Source organism: Chiloscyllium plagiosum, unplaced genomic scaffold, assembly GCF_037043375.1.
Source record: "Chiloscyllium plagiosum isolate Xiang-an unplaced genomic scaffold, Cpla_swu_hap1 HiC_scaffold_21, whole genome shotgun sequence".
NCBI lineage: Eukaryota > Metazoa > Chordata > Chondrichthyes > Orectolobiformes > Hemiscylliidae > Chiloscyllium > Chiloscyllium plagiosum.
In genome coordinates, this window is record NW_028270159.1 from 48,352,823 (window position 1) to 48,380,519 (window position 27,697).

The following is a 27,697-nucleotide window of genomic DNA, read 5'->3' on the forward strand; positions in this document are numbered from 1 at the left end:
AGATGAGTAATGTAAAATGCAAAATTAGACTGGCGAATGTTTGAGAACTAGCTGTTTTGTAGTGAGTAGGCAGCTAGTGTGGCAGGATTCCACATAGAACGAGGGATATCTCACGTTCACTCTCCAGCCTATAGAGAGATCACAACTGCCACATTAGCAATAGTGGCTTTACAACAGATCGAGGCACCAAGCAAACCCCAAGGATTTGTGATTCAAGAGTTGTGCATTTCCCAAGTTAATTAATTCTTCAGAGTGACACAAAATAAAGCAAAATTGGGAATGAGAGGGTCAAGGTAAACTGAACAGAGACTCTACCTGGTGCTGGCTGCTGTGGAGGCAGATTGTGAACAGGATGTGCAGTGTGCTGAACCGATGATGGGGCAGGAGATGGAGCAGCATGTGGGGTGCCCTTCAATGAATGATCCTGTGGGATTGATACAGGACATTAAGGAGATGGCGGGTGAAGAAAATCAAAACAAGAACAAGTGCTCAGCCGTAATCACCCATGCCAGCTTGCAACAACTCAATACCCAATGCAGAGGTGATACCTGATGCATGGAGATACAGATGTTCAAGGTTAAACAAACGGGACCTCTTTACATCTTAAATAAATCCTTATGACTGGAGAGAGAGTAAGGAACTAAATATGAAAAGCTTTCAGATCAGAATTTAACAACCTAGGTCTGAGGATAGCAAGGACAAACTAATTTACATAATGCCTTTTACATAAAACAGTCATCATTTTCAGTTTAGAGGTCTAATCAAAAGAATACATGGAGACTAATAAGGAACTCAAAGAAAGGGTGACCAGCTTAGGCAAAGATGGCTGAAAAATAAAAGGATGGTCAAAAAAAAAGGAAGTTAAGTGATATATAGGTTTAGGCAAGGAATGTGCCCTTGGTACATAATGGCTGCACAACAGGAAAGAACAAGAGTCATGAAGAGTTTGGCATGAATGGAGCTGGCATGCTGATATGATTAGAGGAGACTGCGACTTTGGGAAGAAAAGAGTCAAGAAGAAATTTAAAATAAGAATTTACAAATGAGTAGTTGAAAAGCCAAGGAGGATAGGAGTGGTGAGTGATAAAACTTGGCTCATGCAAGTATTTTAAGCTGCAGTGGAGTACACAAGGGGAGTGCACAAGTTTCAGAAGTGAGATAACAAGAGTCCAGAGACAGTATATTCCAGTTAGGGTGAAAGGAAAGGCTTGTAGGTGTAGAGAAAGCTGGATGGCTAGAGACATTAAGTTTTTGGTTAAGTAAAGAAGGAAGCATATGTTAGGTACAGACAGCAGAGAGCAAGTGAATCCTTAGAGTATAAAGGCAGTAGGAGTATACTTAAGAGGAAAATCAGGAGGGGAAAAATGGGACATGAGATAGCTTTGGCAAATAAGGTTAAGGAGAATCCAGAGGGTTTTTACAAATACATTAAGGACAAAAGGGTAACGAGGGAGGGAATAGGGCCTCTCAAAGATGAGCAAGGCGGCCTTTGTTTGGAGCTGCAGGAGGTCGGGGAGATACTAAACGAGTGTTTTGCATCAGTGTTTACTGTGGAGAAGGACATGGAAGATATAGAATGTGGGGAAATACATGGTGACATCTTGAAAAATGCCCATATTACCCAGTGGAGCTGGATGCCTTGAAACGCATAAAAGTGAATAAATCCCGAGGCCCTGATCAAGTGTACCTTACAACTCTGGGGGAAGCTAGGGAAGAAGTGATTGCTGAGCCCCTTGCTGAGATATTTGTATCATCAATAGTCACAGGTGAGGTACCGGAAAACTGGAGTTTTGCAGTGCCACTGTTTAAAAAAGGTGGTAAGGACAAGCCGGGGAACTATAGACCAGTGAGCCTGACAACAGTGGTGGGCACGTTGTTGAAGGGAATCCTGAGGGACAGGAGGTACATGTATTTGGAAAGGCAAGGACTGATTAAGGATAGTCAGCATGGCTTTGTGCATGGAAAATGAATTCTCACAAACTTGATTGAGGTTTTTTGCAGTAGTAACAAAGAGGATTGATGACGGCTGAGGCTGAGAGATGTCAGAGGCTGAGAGGTGACCTTACAGAGGTTTATAAAATCATGAGGGGCATGGATAGGATAAATAGACTAAGTCTTTTCCCTGAGGTGGGGGTAGTCCAGAACTAGAGAGCATAGGTTTAGGGTGAAAGGGGAAGGATATAAAAGGGGCCCCAAGGGGCAACGTTTTCATGCAGAGGGTGTTAAGTGTATGGAATGAGTGCCAGGGGAAGCAGTGGAAGCTGGTGCAATTACAGCATTTAAAAGGCATCTTTATGGATATATGAATAGGAAGGGTTGAGAGAGAAATGGGCCAAATGCTAGCAAATGGGACCAGATTAATTTAAGATATCTAGTCAGCATGGACGAGTTGGACGAAAAGTCTGTTTCCATGCTGTACATGGACCTATGACCACAACCAAAGCATAACAGGGCAGCCTGGGGAACATTGGAGCAATTGAGTCCAAAGATGACAAGATGAGGGTTGCATGAGCAGATGGACTGGATGAGATATGGAGAAATTTGAGAATTAGGAAAGGATAAAAGAGGCGATGTATTTAGAAATTAAACTTGGTGACTGCTGTATCCTGCTGGTTCCAAATAGGTTCGTTCAGCCCTAGACAGTGGCCAGGGAGAGTGATGGAATGGTTGGTATGCAATCTAGGAAGGTCTGGCAAAAGGAAAGCAGGTTGGGGGTTGTTGTTGGGAAAAGACAAAATCAGTGTAATAATAAGAAAGATATTGTTAGAGGAAATCTTGACGTCAAATCAGCCTGGGTGGTACCAAGAAACAACAAGGAGCAGAAAACATTAGCGGTCATTGTTGACTGGTCTCCAAACAGTGCTGATTATGTCGGGATTGGGAATAAATAGGAAATTAGAGGTGCGTGCAACAAAGGTGTAACAGTCATCATGGCTATTTTTAATTTGCATTCAAATAGGGCAAACTACATTAGCTACTGAGTAGCAGATGCATTCCTGGAGTGTGTACAAGAATTCTTTAAAGACCAGTACAATGAAGAACCAACGAAGGGGAAACAGGCTATCCTAGATTTGGTTTTGTGAAATAACAAGGGATATTTTAACAATTTTGTTGAGTGCCCTTTGGCTTGTGGGGAGGGGGGGTGGAGAAGAGGGGGCAGGAGAACTGACCAGAATTCTTCAAGATAGAAATTGAAATTGTTCAATCTGAACCTAACTAAACAAACATATGAGGGACAAGTTAGCTGTGATACAATGAAGTTATGCAGCCTAAGGCATGACAGTAGGTAGGGAGTTAGTGTAGAAGAATAATGCATGCATTAAAATAGTTATTTACATTCCTTCTGGACAAGAGAACACAACAGGAAATGTGGCCAAACTACAACATGCAAAAGTAAATTTAGAACAGTTTTAGACCTATAAAGAGAAGTCATAGAAAACTACTAGAAAAAGTAGCAAATCTGAGCACAGGGGAACACTCAAGATTCAGCAAAGCAGGACTAAGAGATTGATGAAAAGGGGAAAAGTTGCCATACGAGAGTAAAATTGTAAGAGTGGACTGAGAGAGCTTTGACATGTGCAAAAGAGAGAAACAGAATAGGACAAACAAATATAGGCCCCTTACAAACTGAAATGGAACGAAAGAAGAAGAATGAGGAAATGGTACAACAATTATTAACTGCTATATAGATAATAGAACAGTACAGCACAGTACAGGCCCTTCAGCCCTCGCTGTTGTACCGACCTTTTAACCTAATCTAAGATCAAACTAACCTACATACGCTTCATTTTACTATCATCCATTTGCCTACCCAAGAGTCACTTAAATGTCCCTAATGTCTCTGACTCTACCACCACTGCAGCAATGCATTCCACACACTGGTAAAGAACATACCTCTGAAATCTCCCCTCAATCTTCTTCCAATCACCTTAAAATTATGCCCCCTTGCGATAGCCATTTCCTTCCTGGGAAAGTCTCTGGCTATCCACTCGATCTAGCCTCTCAACATCTTGTACACCTCGACCAAGTCATCTCTCATCCTTCTTCGCTCCAATGAGAAAAGGCCCACCTCCCTCAACCTTTCTTCATAAGACATGCCCTCCAGTCCAGTCAGCATCCTGGTAAATCTCCTCTGCACCCTCTCTAAAGCTTCCACATCCTTCCGAAAATGAGGCGACCAGAACTGAACACAATATTCCAAGTGTGGTCTAACCAGGGTTTTATGAAGCTCCAGCATAATTTTGTGTCTCTTAAACTCAATCCCCCTGCTAATGAAAGCCAACACGCTATATGCCTTCTTAACAACCCTATCAACCTGGGTGGTAGCTTTGCGGGATCAATGGACATGGACCTCAAGACACCTCTGTTTATCCACACTGCCAAGAATCCTGCTTTGCTGAATTCGGAATGTTCCCGTGCTCAGATATGCTACTTTTTCTCGTAATTTTCTGTGACTTCGCTTTAGATCTAATACTGTTCTTAATTTATTTTGCTCACTTCGTGCTTTTCCATGTTGAACTCCATCTGCCACTTCGCCACCCAGCTCTGCATCCTGTCAGTCAATGTTCAGTTACAACCTACAGCACTCCACACTATCCATCACTCCACCAACCTTCGTGTCATCAGCAAACTTACTAACCAACTCTTCCACTTCCTCATCCAAGTCATTTATAAAAATCACAAACAGCAGTGGTCCCAGAACAGATACCTACAGAACATAACTGGTCACTAAGCTCCAGGCTGAATACTTCCCATGTACTACCACCCTCGGTCTTCAGAAAGTCAAATTTACATGTCTCCTCACTTTCTGAATGAGCCTACCATCGGGAAACTTATCGAACTAAGTTTTAGTTCTGTCTCCAAAGACGACACCACAAATAATTTCCCAGAAGTTCCATGGAAGCAAGTGCCTCTTGGCAAGTAAAAGTGAATGATGTTTAAGGGCATTAGGCCAAAAAATTAGTTCTACAGAAATTAATGGAACTGAAAGCAGATAAATCCCAGGTCTGATAATATAGATCCCAAAAGGTGCTAAAGGTGGAGGCCTTGGAAGTAGTGAATTTGTTGGTGGTCATCTTCCAAAATCCTGCCAATTATGGAAGAGATTGGAGCTTCACTTGTAGCTTCACTTTTTTTTAAAAAGGAAATGAGGGAGAAAACCAGGAATTACAAACTCATTTGTCCAGCATCAGTAGCAGGGAAATGCTGGAGTCTATTTAAAGGATTTGATAACATGACACAACAAGTTTCTATTAGCATTTTCCAAGTCAACACTGATTTATGAAAAGTAAAGAGTGCTTGACAAATCTTTCTTTTCTGAGGACATTATGTGAGAGAAGCGATCATGGTTAATTGGATTTTCAGAAAGCTTTCGATGAAGTCCCACCTAAGAGGTTGGTGTCCAAACGCAAATAAAATGCATTTGTTGGTAGTATAATGACTGCTTTAGATTGAGAATTAGACAAGATACAGAGTGGGGGGTGGTGATGTGGGCTCTGCAGGGACCAGTGCTCAGGCCCCAGCTGTGCATAACCTATCAGATTTGGACGACAGAGCCAAAGTAATATTCCTAAATTTGCTGATGACACATAACGTAATGTGAGTTAGAGTGAGAGCATTCAAAGAGGCTTCAAGGTAACTTCGACAAGTTGACAGAGTAGCCAAATGCATGGCAGATACAACATAATATAAATAAATTTTCACTTAGGTAGGAAGAAGAGTCTGGCAGAGTATTATTGAACTGATGGATTGGGCAATGTTGAGATGAAAAAGGGACCTGGAAGTCCCTGTACACTAGTGACTGCAAACAGACAGCTGGGTATAGCAAACAGTTAAGGCAAATGGTACGTTGACCTTCATTGCAAGACTGTTTCAGTACAGGAAGTTTTACTGAAGGTGTACAAGGCCTTGGTGAAATCACACCTGGTATACCGTTTGCATTTGTGGTCCCCTTACCCAAAAAGATACATTTGTTCTTGAGGGACTGCAAGAGAGACTAACTCCTGGGATGGCAGGTTTGTTGTACAATAGAAAAAAAGACATGATCAATTGAGTCTGCATTAACTGCAGCTGAGAAGAATCAGGGGAAATCTCGTTGAAAAGTGTAAAATTCTGAGAGGGCTGAACCAACTGGACGCAGGGATGATGTTTTCTTCAGCTGCGGATCCAAAACAAGTTCTCAGTGTCTCAGAATTTGCAGTGGACCATTCTGGATTACGACTAGGAGAATTTTTTTCAGTGGTGACCCTGTGAAATTCTAAACCACGAAAGGCTGTGGGGGCAAGGTCACTGAATATATTTAACAGAAAGAGATTTCTAGAGGCTAAAATGTGTGAAGATGTATGGAGAGAAAGCAAGTGTATGACTTTGAGATGGAACATCAGCTATAAGCATATTGAATGACGGAGCAGGCTTGATGGGCTGAATGGCTTCCTCCTGCTTCCATATTCTCTGTTTAGAGCTTTTATATAAAGGATGAAAGTGATCTGTACCATATGCTCTTTACCTATAGGAAAATGTTGCATGTGGCCGTGTGTCAGTTTGTTTTATGGATTCAAAGCATTTTAGTTTTTAAATGGGGTAGGGAAACCAGTTACTGAACACCAGAGTTTATGAAGTCCCCGACAACAGAACTCACTGACATGAGCTATGTTTCTTCCCACTCCTCCACAAAATACATTCCATGTTAGATGTGAAATACAATTTCTTTTAAACAGCACATTTGCCATAAGAAATAACCAAGGAGATATTTGAAATGTAGATATATGAAAAAAATTTTGTTCAGTAATTTACTTTTGCTTTTGGACAGCTAGATACGTCTATCAAGGTTTAGGATAGCAGGCTCATAGAGTTAGACAATGTTTACACTGAATCACTCACACCGTTCATCACTAATTTAGATTTGGATATTATTGAAATGTGGACATACATGTGAATTTAGATGCTCGGTCATTATTGCCCATCACTAAGTGCCCAGAGGGCAGATAAGAGTCAACCACATTGCTGTGTGGTCTGGGTAACCAGATAAGGCAAGGTTGGCAGATGATATTAGTGAGCCACCTGACAATCAACATGGTCAGAATTAGGCTAGTATTTGATTCCAGATTTTTGAAATGTAATTCACATTTCAACATCTTCCATGGTGGGATTCAAATTCCTGCCCCCAGAACATTAACCTGGCCTTCTAGTTTCCTAGCCCAGTGATAGCACCACAACGCCACCACCAACCCTCTCACTCATATGAACTGTTATGTGCATGCATCTGTTTTATTACATGGTAATCAACTGCAAAGTGAACTGTAGCAATCCAAATTTTAAGCGCTTTGGTTACAACAACCAACTTGCATATAAAAGCAGATACAAGAGAACAAATATCTCGTAATTTAAACCAGAAGGCTGCATTTGTTGACGCCATTTGCCATGCGCACTATTCCCTGCAAATACCCCAACACCGATCCATTTCCCCACCCCTCTGCTCGCATCCCTCCCTATCCCATTCCCTCCCCACAAGGCTCATCAGTTCTCTCTCTTCCACTTCCTCCATTTGGCTTAGAACCAAACAGAACCAAAAAACTTATTCAGTACAAAAATTAGATTAATTGAAATATTGCAGAGTGAATAAAACAGATGAAAATAGAGAAAGGCATGGGCCTTGCCAAATTTTTACCTCAAGCTCTGAGTCACTGGAGTCAGGTTGTGCAGAGAGCGTTCCTGTGAGAAATGGCATTGGCTGACCCATCTTCGCCATTCGAGAAATCAACTTGGCTTTCGTGGTGTCTGGATTCTAGGGGAAAACAAAATACAATGATTGGCTGCAACGGTAAGCAAAAGCAAGAAAATGGTAACTCTCTCAATTCCCTTTTATTTCAGAGGCTGAACTCAATTGCGTAGCATTAACTATCGAGAGTTCAATTTGACACAGGGATATAAATGTGGACTCAGCCAGCCATGAAATCCACAGTCTCAGAAACATGGCTGCACATGTCCAATATTATGAAGTAGTTTATCACACATTCACATGTTTATTTAATAAGTTCCTATTCTCAACATTTCAGAAAGACAAGGAGGAATTAGGGCTGTGTGTATCTCTTCCATGCATTACAATTGATCAACGATAGATGACATCAGGAACTGGTTGCCTGATTCATTTTCAATTCAAGATTCACACAGGAAGTAAAAGCAGATGAGGGGGAAATAGAATTACAATAGCCAAAAAGAAAAATGGAAAGACAACTTGAATAGTAAGCAGAGGTCACTGCGCAACAACAATAAAGCAGAGTTCTTACTTACAGCCAACGTGTCACTCAGTGAATTTGACTTTGACCGCACCACAGGCTCCCTGAAAAGCATAATTATTTTGTTCATTAACAGCTGAAGGATAAACCCATTTCCTTCTTTATCTCCAAAATTATTTTTGATAATTCAGCACGTCAAAAACATCAGAGAGTTCCTCTCTTAAATAGTTATCAGGCATTAAGTCTCAAAACTCCCCACTTTAAGTCTTACCAAATGCATCCACAGAGGGTGCAGTGTACAACACAGTGAAGTTGGACACAAACAGATTCTACTTGATAGTTGAGTTCAATATGGGGGCACCAACGTCAAAAGTCTGGATGCAGTAAAACGTTTCATAACGTGTGCATCACTGCCAAAATGAGCATTTACTGCCCTCCTCATTTGCGCTACAGGAGACAGTTTGAGTGATCTCTATTTAGTCAACAAGCAAGACCTCATTGTTCAAGTAGGCACTTTACTGTCTTCAGAAACAATGTTAGAAATCACAACACCAGGTTATAGCCCAACAGATTTGATTGGAAGCACTAGCTTTCGGAGCACTGCTCCTTCATCAGGTGGTTGATGAAGGAGCAGCACTCCGAAAGCTAGTGCTTCCAATTAAACCCGTTGGACTATAACCTGGTGTTGTGTGATTTTTAACTTTGCACACCCCAGTCCAACACCAGCATCTCCAAATTCAGAAACAACAGCAGAGTTCAATAATCTGAGACAGTAATCTCTATACTCATCTGCTTTTCTTTGCAGTTTCAGTCTTGCCCTTGTGTTTCAGTTTTCCAACAGCAGCTCTTCAGTCTACCATGTGACAATACTATGTCTTTGAGAGATGCATTTTGTCCTGTTTTCTTTATGAAAAGTTGAGACAGAGGTGACAAGCAGTCCAAAGCCAACAAACAGCTTGTAAGGACTTGTGGGCTTTTTATTTTAAAACGTTGAACAAAAGAAGCTCCCTGAATGGGTGAGATCAAGCTCCCACAAAAACAGGGTTTATTTTCATTTTAGCTTTCAGTGGCAGTTGCTGTGGTCTTGAAGCTGGGCGTGGAAGATCTTATTCTTTCTACTACAGCTAAAAGCTGGGGTCCTCTTCCTGTGGCTAGAAATGCACGCGAGACAGTTTTATTGAATGTTCCTTTGCCAAGGATGTTTATGGGATTATACTATATTGGAACAGTTAATTAGTAGCTAATATATTTATCATTTTGTAATGCATGTCAATAGAGTTAGTTAAGCCAAGTCTTGCCTTTTATTATTGTCTGTATTTTAACTCTTATAAAAATAAAAGTATACTTTGCTTAATGTTGGGTAGTTCGACCAATTGAATTGCATCTGGAGCGCAACACATTACACTTACCTTTAAAATACAAAAAAAGGGTCTAGACTATCTTCTTAATATATTTTGAGGGGGTTTGGTCTGGTCCATAACAAATCTGGAGCTCTTGACAGGATTAAAATCTCTAATCCCAGGTTGGGTTTAGGATTACTGAACTCAAAGGCAGAACAGAGGAAAGGTCACTTGACCTGAAATGTTAACTCTGATTTCTCTACACAGATGCTGCCAGGCCTGCTGAGCTTTTCCAGCAATTTCTGTTTTTGTTATGCTCAAAAGGCATTTTGATAGGGAAGGAAAGCAAAAGGAGAATGCATTACTGGTGACAACAGAGTGAAGAACCAAGTTCAGATGATCCTGAATTGGACATTCCTCAAACTCAAATTGAGCAATGAGGAAGTTTCCAAAAACTGAGATAAACTGAAGTACCATTCCAGAAAAAAATTGAAATGACCTGAAATAATCATTATAATTACATGGGAATAAGCTGGGAAGTATGATACTAATTATGCATAATGTAGATATAGGAAATGTTGTTCCAATTAAGCAACATTCTTATAGACTTACTCCTCCAAAGTTAGCACAGGTTTAAAGGCAGATTGAATGCATGCTCGAAGACAAGGTAATTGAAGTGAGTTGTAGCAAATGGAGCTCACCCATAGTATTGGTGCAAAAACCAGATGGTAATCAACAGTTGTGTGTGGACTGTCACAAAGCCAATGCAGTTACACAATCTTATTTCACGTTTGGAAGACTGTATTGAGAAGGTGGGACAAACAATTTATATTTGCAAGTTGAACTTACTCAGACAATACTGGCAAGTACCTTTATCTGATACAGCAAAAGCAATTTTGGCTTTTATGACTTCGAATGGGCTGTACCAGTTTATAAACATGCCATTTGGTGTGAAAAATGTACCAACCACATTTCAAAGACTAACGAATAAAGTGATTTTGGGATTACCTAATTGTGGGGTGTTAATCAATAATCTGGTGATTTTTATACACACGTTGAAGGAACACTTAGATCAATAGATGCTCCACTTCGGGGGAGGAGGTTTGGTGGTTACTGGGCTATATTATTGCATACGGACAAATGACCCCATGGGATATGAAAACAAAAATGCTACTGAGGCTCTACTGATGACTTATTGTAGTACAGAAAATGTCAACGGATGGAGAAATGTCCAAAGGGATTTGACTGCCTGAAAGCTGTGTAAATCACTGCCCCAATACTACCCACACCTAAACACGGAAGGCCATTTAAGGCATCTATCAATGCAACTGATATTGGTGTCGGTGCTGAAGACCAATGAAGAAGACCTTACAACCAGACAATGACAAGATAGAAAGACCTACTGGATATTTTATGAGAAAACTGAATAATCAACAGAAATATTCCCTGATTAAGGAGGAGACCTAGAGCTTGCTTTGGCATCACAACATGTCAATATTTATATTGCCTTCAATGATGTGAAACAATTGTATATACTGATCATAACCCCTTGAAGTTTTTAGAAAAATTAAAGATTAAAATGACACCTCTTAAAGCCATAGTATCATTACGAACAGACACATTGGGTCTGGATACATGTTGCCTTTGTCTGAAAGAAAACTTGTCCCTTGGCTATGCACCATTAACTCTCATCAGGAAAAAACTGCAGTGGTAAGAGCTGTTCCTTTGAGGTATTTTAGGTGTTGGAGGCGATTTCCTCGAATTCCAGGACCAGAAATTACTCTAATGAGTTGTTGCATTGTTTTGGAACTTTGGGGGAAAAAAAAGATCAAAACACTGGCACTTTAAAAAGGAGGAAGACATACAACGTCAAGACCATATGGTCAGATAAAGAAACCTACCCTGCTGTCTGACACAGCAGTCAATCTGCACAGCTACTGCCTTTGCTGTTCAAGTACCTCCGGACATCGGAGTGCATCTAGGAAAAATTAACAAACAGGGAAATTCACAGGTGACAGAGGAACCTGTGTGGGTAGGCTCACACATAGGAAGAAGCTAAATGAATAGCTTTTAAGTGTAACCTTGCGGCAAATTTACAACAGTGAGTAGTGTGGACTTGTTATTGATTATGTGTTTTACTGAGATCTCTCTCTTGATTAAACTTTAAAAAATATAAAACATAGGTATTAAGTTAGCCTGCTGAAGTGCTTTTGAGTGCAACAAGATGGTGCTATTTTCTGGATCTGCAGTTTGTTAAGGAGCAAAGATGGCCTTTAGTAGAGTGACGTGCGCTTCCTGTCGTATGTGAGAAATTAGGGAGGGTTTCCACATTACTAATGATTATGTTAGCAAGAAGTGTCTTTGGTTGCAAATCCTATCTAATCGCCCGGATCGGTTAGAGCAGTACTTAGAGGCAATAAGGAATTTACAGGAGCGAAGTGGTATGATGGATGGTAGTTATTCGAAGGGAGAAAAACCACAGATACACAGTCAGGTAGATGGGTTACCTCCAGGAAAGGTAGGAGAGGCACAGACAGATGTTTCTGCAGCCAGCAGCAAAAACTTCAGATTGGTGTGTTGCCTCCCTGGTGCCAGGATCAAGGATCATTTGGAGATGGTGCAGAATATTCTAAGGGGAAAGAGTCCAGCAGGCTGTCGATGTACACATTGGAACTAACGACAAAGGAAGGGAAAAGGATGAGATCCTGAAGGGAGAATATACAAGATTAGCAGGAATTTAAAAAGGAGTAGTAATATCTGGATCACTCCTGGTGCTATGAGAAGTGAGGGTATGAATAGGAGGACAGAGCAGATGAGTATGTGGCTGAGCAGCAGGGGAGAAGGGTTCACATTGGATCATTGAAATTTCTCCTGGGATAGAATGGACCTGTGCAAGGAGGACAGATTGCACCTGAATTGAATGTAGACTAACATACTGGCAGGGAGATTAGGTTGAGCTGCTTGGGAGGATTTAAACTAGTAAGGTGGGCGGCAGGAGATAGAGAGAAACACGGAAAGAGTAAAGTGATCAGTCTGAGATTGGTACAGTTGGGAAAAGGCATGAGTCAAACACCCAGGAGCAAAGCAGAGAACAAGGTAAATTAAACTGCATTTATTTCAATGCAAGATGCCTAACAGGTAAGGCAGATGAACTCAGGGCACAGTTAGGAACACGGGACTGAGCTATCATAGCAATTACAGAGATGTGGCTCAGCGATGGTTAGGACTGGCGGCTTAGTGTCCCAGGACACAAAATCTACAGGAAGGATAGGGGGTGGGGGCAAGAGAGAAGGAGTGGCATAATTGCTAAGAGATAGCATTACAGCTGTACTTAGGGAGGATATTCCTGGGTATAAAACCAGGGAGGTTATTTGGGTGGAAGTGAGAAATAGGAAAGGGATGATCACCTTACTGGGATTGTATTATAGACCCTCAGTAGTCAGCAGGAAATGGAGAAACAAATCTGTAAGGAGATTTCAGTTACCTGTAAAAATAATAGGGTGATTGTGATAGGGGATTTTAATTTTTCAAATATAGACTGAGACTGCCATCGTGTTTAGGGTTTAGGTGGAGAAGAATTTGTTAAGGTTGTACATGAAACTTTTCTGATTTACTATGTGGATGGACCTACTAGAGAAGGTGCAAAACTTGACCGACTCTTGGGAAATAAAGCAGGGCAGGTGACTGAGGTGTCAGTGGGGGGAGCACTTTGGGGCCAGCGACCATAATTCTATTCGATTTAAAATAGTGATGGAAAAGGATACACTGGACCTAAAAGTTGAAGTTCTAAGTTGGAGGAAGGCCAATTTTGACAGCATTAAGCAAGAACATTCAAAAGCTTATTGGGAGCAGATGTTCGCAGGTAAAGGGATGGCTGGAAAATGGGAAGCCTTCAGAAATGAGATAGCGTGAGTCCAGAGACAGTATATTCTTGTTAGGGTGAAAAGCAAGGCTGGTAGATATAGGGAATAGAATAAAGAAGGAGGAGGAAACAAATGTCAGGTATAGATAGCATAAGTTTTTGTTGCAAACGTTTCGTCCCCTGGCTAGGCGACATCATCAGTGCTTGGGAGCCTCCTGCGAAGCGCTTCTTTGATGTTTCCTCCGGTGTTTATAGTGGTCTGTCCCTGCCGCTTCCGGTTGTCAGTTTCAGCTGTCCGCTGTAGTGGTTGGTATATTGGGTCCAGGTCGATGTGTTTGTTGATGAAGTTTGTGGATGAATGCCATGCCTCTAGGAATTCCCTGGCTGTTCCCTGGTATTTTGGACACTACAATGCAAGGACTGCACAAAACACTATATAGGACAAACAGGAAGACAGCTAACAATCCACATACATGAACATCAACTAGCCACGAAACGACACGACCAGCTATCCTTAGTAGCCACAACACGCAGACAACAAGCAACATGAATTCGACTGGGACAACACTACTATCATAGGGCAAGCCAGACAGAGAACAGCCAGGGAATTCCTAGAGGCATGGCATTCATCCACAAACTCCATCAACAAACACATCGACCTGGACCCAATATACCAACCACTACAGCGGACAGCTGAAACTGACAACCGGAAGCGGCAGGGACAGACCACTATAAACACCGGAGGAAACATCAAAGAAGCACTTCGCAGGAGGCTCCCAAGCACTGATGATGTCGCCTAGCCAGGGGACGAAACGTTTGCAACAAAAACTTCCAGCTCGGCGAACAGAACCACAACAACGAGCACCCGAGCTACAAATCTTCGCACAAACTTTGAATAGACAGCATAAATTGAGTAAATCCTTAGAAGAGTATAAAGAACATAAAGGGAGTAAAAGTATATTAAGAGGGAAATCAGGAGGGCAAAAAAGGGAAATGAGATAGCTTTGGCAAATAGGGTTAAAGAGATTCTATGAATACATTAAGGACAAAAGGGTAACTAGGGAGAGAATAACAAAAATCAGCAAGATCTCCTGCAGTTCCATATGTAGGCTATGTAGGAGATACTAACAAGTATTTTGCATCAGTGCTTACTGTGGAGAAGGATGTGGAAGATATAGAGTGTGGGGAAATAGATGGCGACATCTTGAAAAATGTCCATATTACAGAGGAGGTGGTGCTATATGTCTTAAAACTCAAAAGGTGGATAAATCCCCATGACCTGATCAGGTGTCTCCTAGAACTCTGTGGGAAGCTAGGCAAGTGATTGCTGGGCCCCTTGTTGAGATACTTGTATCATCAATTGTCACAGGTGAGCTGCCAGAAGACTGGAGGGTGACTACCATGGTGCAACTTTTTAAGGTGTAAGGAAAAGCTAGGGAACTATAGACCGGTGAGCCTGACATCAGTGGTGGTTAAGATGTTGGAGGGAATCCTGAGGGACATGATGTACATGTATTTGGAAAGGCAAGGACTGATTAGGGATAGTCAACATGGCTTTGTGCGTGGGAAATCATGTCTCATAAACTTGATTGAGTTTTTTAAAGAAGGCATGGAGATGATAGGTGAGGGCAGAGCAGTGAATGTGATCTATATGGAATTCAGTAAAGTGTTTGACAAGGTTACTCATCAGAGACTGGTTAGCAAGGTTAATTCACATGCAATACAGGAAGAACTAGCCATTTGGATACAGAATTGGCTTGAAGGTAGAAGACAGAGGGTGGTGATGGTGGAGGGCTGCCTTTCAGACTGGAGGCCTGTGACCAGCAGTGTGCTGGGTCCACTGCTTTTCGTCAATTATTTAAATGATTTTGGTGTGAACATAGGAGATGTAGTGAATAAGTTTGCAGATGACACTAAAATTGGAGGTGTAATAGACAGCAAAGAAGGCTACCTCAGAATACAACAGGATCTTGATCAGATAGGCCAAATGGGCCCAGGAGTGACAGATGGAGTTTAATTTAGACCAATGTGAGGTGCTGCATTTTGGAACGGCAAATCAGGGCAGGACTTATGCACTTAATAGTACGATCCTGGGGAATGTTGTTGAACAAGGAGACCTTGGAGTGCAGTTTCACAGTTCCTTGAAAGTGAGTCATAGGTGGATAGGATAGTGAAGAAGGGGTGTAGCATGCTTTCCTTTATTGGTCAGTGCATTGAGTATAGGAGTTGAGATCATGTTGTGGTTGTATAGGATAGTGGTTAGGCCATTTTTGGAATATTGTGTGCAATTCTGGTCTCTCTCAGAAGGACGTTGTGAAACTTGAAAGGGTTCAGAAAAGATTTACAAGGATGTTGGGTGACCTTATAGAGGTTCATACAATCATGAGGGGCATAGATAGGGTAAACAGACAATGTCTTTTCCCTGGGATGGAAGAGTCCAGAACTAGACAGTATAGGTTTAGAGTGAGAGGGGTAAGATTTAAAAGGGACCCAAGGGGCAACTTTTCCATGCAAAGGGTGGTGCCTGTATGGAATGAGCTGCCAGAGGAAGTGGTGAAGGCTGATACAATTGCAACATTTAAAAGGCATCTGGATGGGTATATGAATAGGAAGGGTTTAGAGGGATATGGGCCAAGTGCTGACAAATGGGACTAGATTAGGTAAGGATATCTGGTCAGCATGGATGAGTTGGACCAAAGGTTTCTGTGCTGTACATCTCTAGGATTCTGTGTAATCTCTCCTGTCTTCCACTTGGTCATGAGCCTTTCAATTTGTTCTCTTCCCACTCTCCTCCTCCCTACAACTAGTTACATTTCTTAACTTTTCTTTGTTCAAAACTAAGGTAACAGATTTGATATTGTTTCTCATACCGAAACATGAACGGATATTTCTCCACAGATGCTGCCAGGTCTGTTGAATTTTTCCAACAATTTCTGGTTTTGTTAATATTAAAATATGAACAGATTTTTGGTCTCTAACCTAAGCATTCTCAGCATTTTCTATTTTTATGTTAGACATCAAGTTCAGATGGTTTACCTTCAGAACACATTGTGAAGTGTTCTATCTTGGACATGGAGTGTCAAAAGTAACCCTCCAGACTCCCAGAATCTGGAACGTAACTCTAATTATTCCGTAGCACATTTCAATGAGATTGTAAGTAGGGAATAAGTCAGTCAAACCAGAATAACTGAAAGTAGCCATGTTATACACCTTTCATACCCAGGCTTTGGAGGCACAGACACAGGTGCTGGGATCGCAGTTTCTGTGGTCAGGCTTTCTATGCTGGGGGCTGGTGAAGACGTAGCAGATTCATGAGAGCTGGTACTCAGCTTGTCAGATCCTGACTCCTTCGCAAACTTTACCTGTGACAAAAAGTGACAAAGTGAGTTTTCTAGTTCACAAATACCCAAATAACACCTTGCAGCGCCACAAACTCACTGAGCTGGTAAAGCAACCACACAAAGATCTTCAGTGTTTAATTTAGCCATCAGTTTGAGTATGCAATGAAGAGCTGACAGTTCAATAGGTCTGAGAACATTAGACTATAGAAAGTAAAATTCTTATTGAGAAGCCACATTACGGCCAAACACAAATTTCCAGGAAACCTTGTTCTATACATCAAAACAACACCCATGATCGCACAACTGTTGTATGTTAGGCTTTGCTTACATGTTCAATCTGAACATTCAATTAAATCCACAATCTTTATCAACTGAATTTCCAAGTTTTCAAAGTGGATACCAATTCGAACCACACTGATCCAATCAGAGTTGTGGGGAAAATAATGATCAGCATATATTCCCAAAATAAGCCAGATATGGCTGAGTCTTAGCTTGGAATGAGGTGAAAACGTATACACACCTTAACTAACACTCACCCTTTTAACCTCCACTTCAAAGATTAGTGTGGCATTGGCTGGAACCCGGTTTGGTATTCCCTGTGATCCATACGCCAAACCTGGAGGTACAATCAAAAGTCTTCTTCCATTCTTCTTCACTCCCAGCATTCCAACTTCCCAGCCCTGCAAAACGCACCATTTACAAAGATCAACAAATTGTTCCCAATAGATTAACATGGTAATCAAAAGAGTTGGTACGAGTAAAAATAGCCACAAAACTGTTGAATGCCATTAAAAATTCACGTTCAACTTGTATTCTTTAGGCCAGGAACAAGGTAAAGGCAGCAAACGGTATGCTGGCCTTCATTGCGAGACGTTTCGAATACAGGAGAAGGGATGTTTTGTTGTAGTTATACAGGGCCATGGTGAGGCCCACCTAGAACACTGTGTGCAATTTTTTTCTCCTTTTCTGAGAAGAATGCTCTTGCTCTTGAGGGAATGCAGCAAAGGTTTACCAGGCTGATTCTGGGAATGGTGGGACTGGCGTATGAGGACAGATTAACTGGGTTAGGATTGTTTTCACTGAGGTTCAGACATGCGCGTGTGCGTGTGTTTTTGGGGGGGGGGAATGAATGGACTCTCAGAGACTTACAAAATTCTAACAGGACCAAACAGCATTGATGCACGAAGGACATTCCCAATGGTGAGTGCGCCCACAACCAGAGGTTACGGTCTAAGGATACAGGCTGGATCATTTGGAGGTGGAGATGAGGAGACATTTTTTCAGCCAGAGAGTGGTGAGCCTGTGAAATTCATTACCACAGGAAGTAGTTGATGCCAAAACTTTGAATGTATTCAAGAGGCAGCTACATACAGCATTTGGGGCAAATGGGTTAAAAGGTTATGGGAGAAAGCAGAATTAGGCTATTGAGTCAGACGATCAGCCATGACCATAATGAATGGCCTCCTCCTGCTCCTATGTTTGACTCTATTATCCCACAAGTTACCTAGTAAACCATACCATACACACCAAAATACAAACAGAAAAGTAAAGCATCTTGAAGTAGTGACCATCGTATGACGGAATTACTTAAGTTTGAATGCTGTGGCTGCAGGGTGCAGACAACACAAAAAATGCTTTAAATTAAAAGTGATGATAAGGAAAAGGCGTTTGTGGATTGATAAGTATATCCCTCCCAAGGACAAAAGGAATAAATCTGAAATACTGCAAACATGGTTGAAGAACAGCATTAATCAAGATACAGCTCATTAAAGGCAGAGGAGCCCTGTCTAAAATTAGGGCGGTGGTGGTGGTGGTGGTGGGGTGGGGCGGCGCAGCTAAACATAACATCACAAAGCTAGAGTGGCGGGGGGTTGGTGAATCAGATCACCAACAAAAAAAAATAAATAACTCTGGACAACTTCAAGGGTTATGGCCAAAGGTTTATACAAAGTAAGATTGTGGAAGAAGAGAAATTATTGAAACACTTAACCTTTTGCTCTTGAGTTTAGAAGGATGGGAGGAGATCTAATTGAGATAGAAGAGATGCTAAAGGGGATTTACAAAGTAGATGGAGAAAGGATGTTTCCTCTAGTGGAGGTAATCTAGAACAAGGGGTCAATTTTCAGATATTGAGTAGCTGATTTAGATCAGATTTAAATCTCTCAAATGGTCCTGAACCTGTGGAATTCACTTACCAGCATGTGATGGATGCTGAGACGTGGAGTAAATTTAAAGAGGAGACACAAATTTTTAGTTAACAACAGGTTAATGTAGTCAACGCCAAAACTTTGAAGGTATTTAAGAGGCAGCTAGATGCAGCACTTGGATTGTGGGGAGCAGGGAGGAGTGTGGAGTTGAGGCTGAGATGAGATCAACCATGATCGTATCAAAGCAGACGAGGCTCAAGGGACTGAATTGCCTACTCCTAATTCCTATGTCCTTTACCTAACTCCTCGGCAAGAGCTAGTGTGTTACTTTGATTCACTTGCATTTGCATTCATAGTTTCACAGCCAAGTCAAATTCTCCAGTTAATAATGACCACAATTCATTCCAGTCGCTTCCCATTTTTCTGACTGCCACCAACCCCCACTAATCATCGTCTCCACCAGGGGTTCCCATGGCTCCATTCCTGATCCCCAAGACCTACCTTTATCACTTTCCCCGATCCTATTTTCAACCGCAGCAACTTGTCTCTATTCACATTCGTGTCAAACACCTGAAAACGTTTGAAACAGCAAATGTGACAAGGAGCAGGAAACAATGTACATGGACCTTCTGCTGCTTTTGCTCTTTTAATATTCCGCATTAAAGCAACTATTTTTGCACTCGTGTCTACACCAGTCATTCAATGGTCTGTTAAATGAGCATTCTTTGGTATTTAAATTAAGGAAATGATCAGACTGACCAAACCTAGAACCCCTAGAATCAGAGGTTTTCAATCACAACAGTTTGGGCTGTGTTCAAAAGGCCAAATTTTCCCCAACAATCTTAATTGAAACATGAAGCTTCTGGTCGGGATGACAATCGGACTTTAAGATGGATCTGTTTTTAAGTAAATTACAATCTTTAACATAAAAAGACTGCAGCACAGATTCAGAAATCATGGTATTGACTCAATTTTCCCCACCTGTCCAAACGTGTGGTTCTGGTAAAGCCAACCTGTGTAGGACACTTCCAGAGAGTCCCCTGTTTCAACTGCCTGTCCTTCTCCTGGGGCTAGATCTTGGATCAGCACAGATTCCAGTGTCGGGATGCTGTTGCATTTTGCCAAACACACCTGCACAGCAGAAGCAAGTAGAGACTAAACATATGGTCTGGGAAGTTACATGCTAAGATTGGTCAAAAAATCAGTGTTAACTGAAATCCACCTAGTCAAAAATTCTGAAGACAACTAGTGACAAACAATAAAGAATGACATCAACCTGCACCAACATCTCAATTAAAAATTAGCCAAAAACAAACTAATCAGCAACATTAATTCGTACCGAATACTCTTCAGAGCACGATGATGTAGAGACAAAGTGGGAGAACAGGTTCGAAATAAATCACCTTTTCAAGCGATTGAAGACAGACAATCTCAGATTACTTTTGATCTATCCGAGAACATAGGACAAACATAGAGGGGCCAGCAGATCAGTTTAAACCTCAAGTAAAAAATGTAGAGTGTCGAAGTTTAAATCCCATATGATTTGCAGGGATTGAACCAAGTAACTGATTATCATTTCTCAGGCTTTGCCAACATCCTATAAACAGCGCTACAGGATGAGATCATTGACTTTGACCATGCTACACAATTAATTTTCACTCCATCATGATACCCTTAAAATAAAACTAGCGATCCCAACCTTGAAGATTTCAAATAAGCCCACATTGAGAGAATATTCTGCAATTACAGCCTAGAAGAGCCACAGATGCTCAATGAGCAGCCAGATTTTACCTGTTTGGTGAATTCCATCACAGCCTTCTCAGAATCAAACATGATTGACCAATTCTGCCGCTGGTCATCGTAAAACACACAATAATTATTGGCTTGAACCTGAACAGAATGAACATTGAGATGGGTTAAGTTAAGTTAAGCAGAGTGATTTCCAATGAATTGCTCATTCAATGATACACTTCTGGAACAAAGCTATACAAACTACAGACAGAACTCCGGACCGAGATCCAAACTGTGTTAACCCCCTTGAAGCAAAACAACAATAAAAACTGCTAGAATTTGATATCAATATCCAGAGTTCAGCAAGAAAGTGCAATTAAAATCCAAAGATCCACCTGGTATTATTTGGTCTTTGGACAGGATGGAACAACGTCTTGATACACAGCACAACTTAACAATCTGACGTTTTCAGGACCCACATGTGAAAAGGATACTGAGTTAAAAGATTTTGACAAATAAGCATGTGCAAACTAAACTCCCAAATCAGTTGGTCCTTCCAAAAATAGTGAATAGACAGGATTGGGGAAGGGCACTGAAGTATACAGAGACAGGAAAATAAAAATTAAGTCTGACTTAAAATCATCAGGAAAATATTACCATTACCCTGTTCAAAATATAAGGACCAACAGTTACAAACACTAACTTACTGATCAAAGTTAGACAATGAAAAAGAGAATAATATGACCTTGGACAGGAATATGGAATTTCATTACAATTCTCAGTGAAATTAAGTAAAATTATATCAAAGGAACTGCTCAACAAGTTCCCAGGACAATAGCCAGCATAAAGAGGTAAATTGAACATGCCAGGATTGCAATTAATAAATGAAGGGACAGAATAAGCATTTCTCATTTAAAACGCAAAGGCAAGTATATACAAACAATGATCAAGACAATATATTTATTACAAGTTCTGCAGTTTAAAGATCAAGCAAATATTATGTGATAAAGATTGTTCATTAACTTGGGCAATTAAAGCCGATGCCCCGAGACAATCTGTAGAGGTACCAATGTTCATCCAACTCCCTGACACCATCAACCTCATCAGTACTGCCCAACAGCATCCAATCTAACTACAAAAAGAACGAATATCTGATCGAGAAATGTTTTTGAAGAAAAACACATCAGATTGAAGCACAGAATTTTAAACCTCAAATAATGAGCAAGTTACCCATTGGTAAATAACAATCCACTTTCAATAATCCCATATAGCAAAAAAAAAAGTCACTCACAGTAAAAGTGAAAGCTGGATAAATGCGGGCAGCAGCAATCCGTTTCTGTTGGCTGGCGTAGAGGAGAACCTTGTACTTTAGGGATCAGAGATGGAGAAAAAGAATCAGTTCGCATGCAAAACCTATACAAAACCAGACACTTCATACTGCATTGACTGACAAAAAGACTACATCACAAAGTATCCCTGCTATAGCTCAGTCAGACCCACCTCTGCAGAAGCATGGTTTCCAAGAATTGCTGCCCCTAGTTTCCCCTGCTTCACGTACTGACCATTCACACTGTAATACAATGAAAAGAAAGCAATCAATAACAGACCCAGAACTGTGACCAGGATACCTACATTCCAAATGTTCAATGCCCTGTGCTAATTAGCCCTTTATGATGGGGTAGAATATAAGTACTAAATACTGCAGATTGCATTTGCAATTCTAAAAGAAGATGGGCTAAAAATCTGTTAAATCATCCTCTAAAACTTTGGAACATTAGTTTAAATATCTGCCCGACGATAAGTCTTTCATCAAGAACACATTCCCTACCTACATTTAAAAAAGAAAGCTGAGAACACTAACTCACAGATGAGCCCAAGATATATATTCAAACCCCATGATGATGCTGACACACTAGCTTCCAGCACCAAGATCAGTCTTAACCATCACTCCACCCTACTTCTCACACAGAAGACCCTTATCCAGCCTCTGTTTCCCCACCCTCCACAACACTTACTATTGGTAAGCATGCACTCCAGTTGCAAACAAGACCGCTGGAGCAGCAGTAGCTGGTGGCTTCTGTGAACCTGCTCCTGCAGAAAAGATAAACTCATTATTGGTTCGAAAGTAAACAAGTCTCCCCACATTTAAATAGGCACAGCATTTAACGGGACTGTAATACTGTCAAGAGGATGGTGTGGCATGATGGTTCAGACTGCCACTTGTAGTGCCAGTTATCAAGCATTGTCCTCTGGTTCCAACCCAAGGCAAGATTAAACCAAGCATCAGAGCAAAATAAGCTGCTGCGAGAACAAATGAAATGATTTTCTCTATCAGATGGGCAGACCCAATCGTTCACAAGGCAAATCAATCAATTGGATGTCACTGTAAAAGGGTCACATGGTCAAGCTGACTGGAAAGCCAGCAGAATTAACATGAAAAAAAGATAAAAGTTGCTTGTTTGTACACAATCCAATTCAAAGCAGAACATGCAGGGAAACTAATCCTTTAGCAAAATCCTAATGCAATAAAAATTCAAAGATACTAGGTGGACAAACTCCAAGATACTTTCAAGTGCCATAATAAGTAGTGACAGAAAACAAAAGTTTAATAAGATAATTGAACACCAAACAAAAAAACAAGCCTTTGTACAAGGCCTCAATAAGAAATAGCATCCAGCTTGGTCAAGGATAGAGGGGCCCCCAAAGGGTTCTGGTGAAGCAGTGTCTCCCGACAGTTTGGCTTCAAGTTTCATGTGCCCAGAGTGGGGGCGGACATGACATTTCCAAATAAGTTGATTAAATTAACTACAGATGCCCCAGAAAAGTTTAGCAGAGGGTCACTAGATTGATCTCCAACTTCAGGTTCCTTCGTTTAAAAAGTCCAATCTTGGAGGGCTAAGGATTTGAAGGGTTTTGAGACAATGAGAGGATCATAATCATTTCCAAGTCACTATGACGAGGGACGCCCACAAACAACAAAACAACAAAACCGGGTTAAGTGTGAGCACATATTTTGTTTTGCAGAATTGTGGTGCTAAGACTGAATTGCTGCATTCACACAGATGGTGGATTTACTGCAAAATTAAATAAAAAGTGGTCAAGCTCCTAAGATTGATTTGTCAACAATTCACAATTGCCTTGAACTGTCCAGGAATTAAATAGTAAACATGCATCTTCAGAACACTCCCACAAGCAACCAAAGAGAAAAATTATAAGTCAGAAATCACACAATACCAAGTTATAGTCCAACAGATTTATTTGAAGTCACAAGCTTTCGGAGCTCTGCTCCTTCATCTGGTGAAGTGGAGGGAAGCTAACAACATATTGAAGATGCACTTGGACAGGTGGTCAAGATTCGTCAAACCAGATAATGAAGCGCCTACTCACTTGCTATTGGAAAGGGAAGGAGATAGAACACGAGAGGCATGCAGTGGTGGGATTGTTGGAAGACAGGTGGTGTGAGGACAACTCCAGGGGTAGGTCTAATTGGGTTCCAACTTAATTGTGAAAGGGGTCTTCATATAAATGGATAGTGTGACATTGGAGAACAATCACCATGCTCTCCAGGAGCATTCTGACTCTACAGGTAAGAGGAATTCTGTCCTAAACTGTCTTCAGACATTTTACCCCAGACTGCACTGAGAGACAGAGGAAAGTTGGCGTTGACTCAGCAGACCATTTTGCCCTTTTCCTCCATCAAGCACCATTCCATCCCCCAAACTAACATGCACTGCTGCTCTAACTTCACATTTTTACCAGGTGGTGGTGTCCCTCTCTTCGGCTGCTTAGGGGCAGTATACTGGAAGGACTCGTTCCCCTGACCTGTTGAAGCCTGATCCATGCCAAATAGAGAGGCCAGTTTGGACCTGCACAGGGAAAAGGCAAAAGTTATCAAATCATCCACAATTTTTGAGCAATGCGTTCAAAAAGTATTAACTAAAAAACACAAAAGAACTGCAGACGCTGGAAGCCCAAAACAAAAACAAATTGCTGGTGAAAGTGAGCAGGTCTGGCACCATCTGCGGAGAGAAAGCAAAGTAAACAACTTGGGTCCAGTGACCTTTCTTGAGAACTGATTCTGCCAAGCCTGAGTTTTTCCAGCAATGGACAAGTCTACATTCAACTTTACTGTTGATTATGTGGCAACATTTTTGTGACCTCAAGAGAAGCTTCGTCCCCCAAACAGAACCATAAATCCAAAAAAAAACAGAAGACAAAATTCAAAATAGAGCAAAGAATAATTCTGGAAGAACACTACTAGGCAACTTGGAACTATACTGGACCGGTGAGGAGCCATTTTTAAGCGAATTGTTTATTGGATGGAGTGTCACTTGTTTGTACAATAAATGTTGGCCTATCCCAACTGCCTTTGAGAAGATTACAGTGAGCTACTTTCCTGAATCTTTGAAGTCCTCAGGGTGTGGATACACCCACACTGCATTTTTTTTTTGGGGTGAAGAGAGTAAACAGAGAGATAGTTTCTAAGGGAGCACAAAAAAAACTGATGCTCCATCTCTTGCTTCAATTTAAATAAACCAAATCTAAGTCCACGTTTCAAACTGCATAAAATTTACAGCACAAAAAAATTACCAGTTAAAAAATTCATTTAATAATTTGGACCACATTCCACACATTTTCTCCGCTACCATTAAAGTCTCCTAACAATGCCATCCGTATCCTTCTAATTCCTTGCCCCTCAAACTGAACCATAGCATACAGGTAGTACTTTTATAATACAATGGTTGCATTCTTATACAACCCCATGTCATCGAAAGATTGTGCTTGAAGCGTTGGCACTGTAATTGCGTTACCGTCAGTATGCATTTTAGAAGTTGGCACTTTAGAAACAGCATTTCCAATTTGTCATTCTTATTACAGCGAATTAGTGTTGACAAAACGCGTATTATAACAGAACAACCTGTATTATCAGTTTTGTAAATTAAGAGGAAGAAGGCAGTGACAGATAACTAACAGCAGATGGTTCATGAATTAACTAAGCATGGCAAAGCTGGGAGCAATCGTACTTACACCAACCTTTTGTTTACATAGGATACTAGTAACAATGGTTTGGAGAAAGCTGCACAACATTGACCATAGTGTAGGAGTTACAAGTACATCACTGGTGCCTGCCACAAACACAAGGACTCTTTGCTTACTGCTGTAGTCGAACACTGATCTCATGGGCACACTAAACATTGCTTCATGCACCATGTGTAGGGCTACTGTATACAGCATTGCTCCAGGTACAGAAAATCTTAACTGGTGAGCAAAGAGCTGGAAAACATTCACAGGAATCTTCCAGTCCATTATGATTCATCAGGGACTCATGGCCAAATGTTTAACATTTAAGAACAAAAACTAAGTTTTACTGGGCATTATTATGAGAAGTTCCTTTAATACACCAAGTCCTCTACCTCACTTCCAGAAATGCCAGGTTAAAAAACTTAACTCCAGTAGAGAATAAGGAAGAGGTGAAGGACAAAGTCAGGTGGGTGGTGGTGTCAGAGGCACAGACTGAATATTCGATATAGGGGAGGATGTTCAGAAATGCAGTGCCTTGACAAGTTCATCATGCAAGTACAGTATTGAAGACCAGAAAGTCTCAAGTTTCACTGCTGGCTTGTTAAATCAAATCACACCATTGAGATGCTGAACAATAGGATTCTTCTTCATTGATCTGATAGAGATCAAAGTTAACACAAACGATCCTTATAAATGATACTGACCCTTGAATCTCATTCCACGTGTTCTCGGTTCCCCAACATCCCAGCACATCAGCCATGGTCTGATGATTACAAGGTACAGAATCAGAGCAACATCACACAGTCAGGTAAAGCGCACCAGCCCAAATGAAACAAACAAGCCGGAGTTGCAAGACTCTGACGAGGCTTCAACAAGTATCAAGGGTTCCCTCACAACTGCCTACATACTCATTAATTGAAAGCATAGGACCGTTCTTAATGGAGTTACAGATATTCCACATTTCACTCCAAGCTCAATGACTAAACTGCTTTCTTTCACCACATGCAGGATTTTTTTTGTATTTGGAAACACTCATATCAAACACAGCTGTATTCAAACTTGTATGATCTTGCAAAATCAAATTTTCTAAAATTTAGGTCACTACACGTGACAATTCTTTGATCAAAATGTTATTTTTTGGCAAGACAAAATGTTCTTCTGCCCACATTTAGTATTATTCAATGGTATGACAACACACCTGTAAATGTAATCTAAAACTATTGAAATATAGGAACAGCATAAACTCCCAACATTTTGCATCACTTGTCATTACAGTGGGAGCCATTTTCAAAGAAAATAAGGGGCACAACTAGAGAGCAATTCATTTTGCATTACATCACAACAACCAAGAGCAGGTCAGAGACTGGATATGGTCTGCCTCCCAAATCCCAGCTTCGGGCATTTGGTGAAATGCTCACCACTTGCTGGCACTGGAGCAACTCCAACACTCACCATTAAAGACAGAAAGAACACAGTTTACTTTGACACCATGTCCTTCTGCTTAAAACATCTACCTTGTTGCTGAAATATGCACAGTCAACAGGTTCCACTGCAGCAATCAAATAAGCTTTGACAATAGCGACTTGTAAACCTGTGATCTCAATCACTGACAAAGAGACAGGCAGCAGAAAGATGGGAACATCACCACCTTCAAGCTCTCATTTAAGCACTTGGACAGATACTGCAGTTGGTTCATTGTCCCATTCAAAATCGAGTAAGCTTCCCCAACTACAGGGCAGGAGCACTTCCTCAACACCACTGCAAATATTCAAGGTGAAAAATGTGTTGCTGGAAAAGCGCAGCAGGTCAGGCAGCATCCAAGGAGCAGGAGAATCGATGTTTCGGGCATAAGCCCTTCTTCAGGAGTCTGCCCGCCACCTCCTCCATGATTTTTGCTTCCCTCGGCCCCCAACGCCTTATCTTCACCATGGACATCCATCCCTATACACCTCCATCCCCCTTCACGAAGGCCTCAAAGCCCTCCAGTTCTTCCTTTCCCGCCGAACCAACCAGTACCCTA

General features: G+C 41.2%; 1 protein-coding gene across 2 annotated transcripts in view; it reads right to left on the minus strand.

The window, feature by feature from the left end:
• The window catches only part of fkbp15a (FKBP prolyl isomerase family member 15a), a 100,315-nt gene that overhangs the window by 60,140 nt on the left and 12,478 nt on the right, over positions 1-27,697 (minus strand). Inside the window, exons 2-13 of one of the 2 annotated variants that reach the window (XM_087998540.1) lie at positions 24,412-24,521; positions 22,671-22,746; positions 22,156-22,225; positions 21,947-22,021; positions 20,716-20,814; positions 19,906-20,055; positions 19,426-19,494; positions 17,314-17,457; positions 16,656-16,798; positions 8,290-8,338; positions 7,667-7,783; positions 316-424 (exon numbers count right to left, since the gene is read on the minus strand). In XM_087998540.1, the coding sequence (XP_087854666.1) occupies positions 316-424; positions 7,667-7,783; positions 8,290-8,338; positions 16,656-16,798; positions 17,314-17,457; positions 19,426-19,494; positions 19,906-20,055; positions 20,716-20,814; positions 21,947-22,021; positions 22,156-22,225; positions 22,671-22,746; positions 24,412-24,521 (1,211 nt within the window). The remainder of the gene's footprint in view (positions 1-315; positions 425-7,666; positions 7,784-8,289; positions 8,339-16,655; positions 16,799-17,313; positions 17,458-19,425; positions 19,495-19,905; positions 20,056-20,715; positions 20,815-21,946; positions 22,022-22,155; positions 22,226-22,670; positions 22,747-24,411; positions 24,522-27,697) is intronic. The other variant, XM_087998541.1, reaches the window with a different exon arrangement.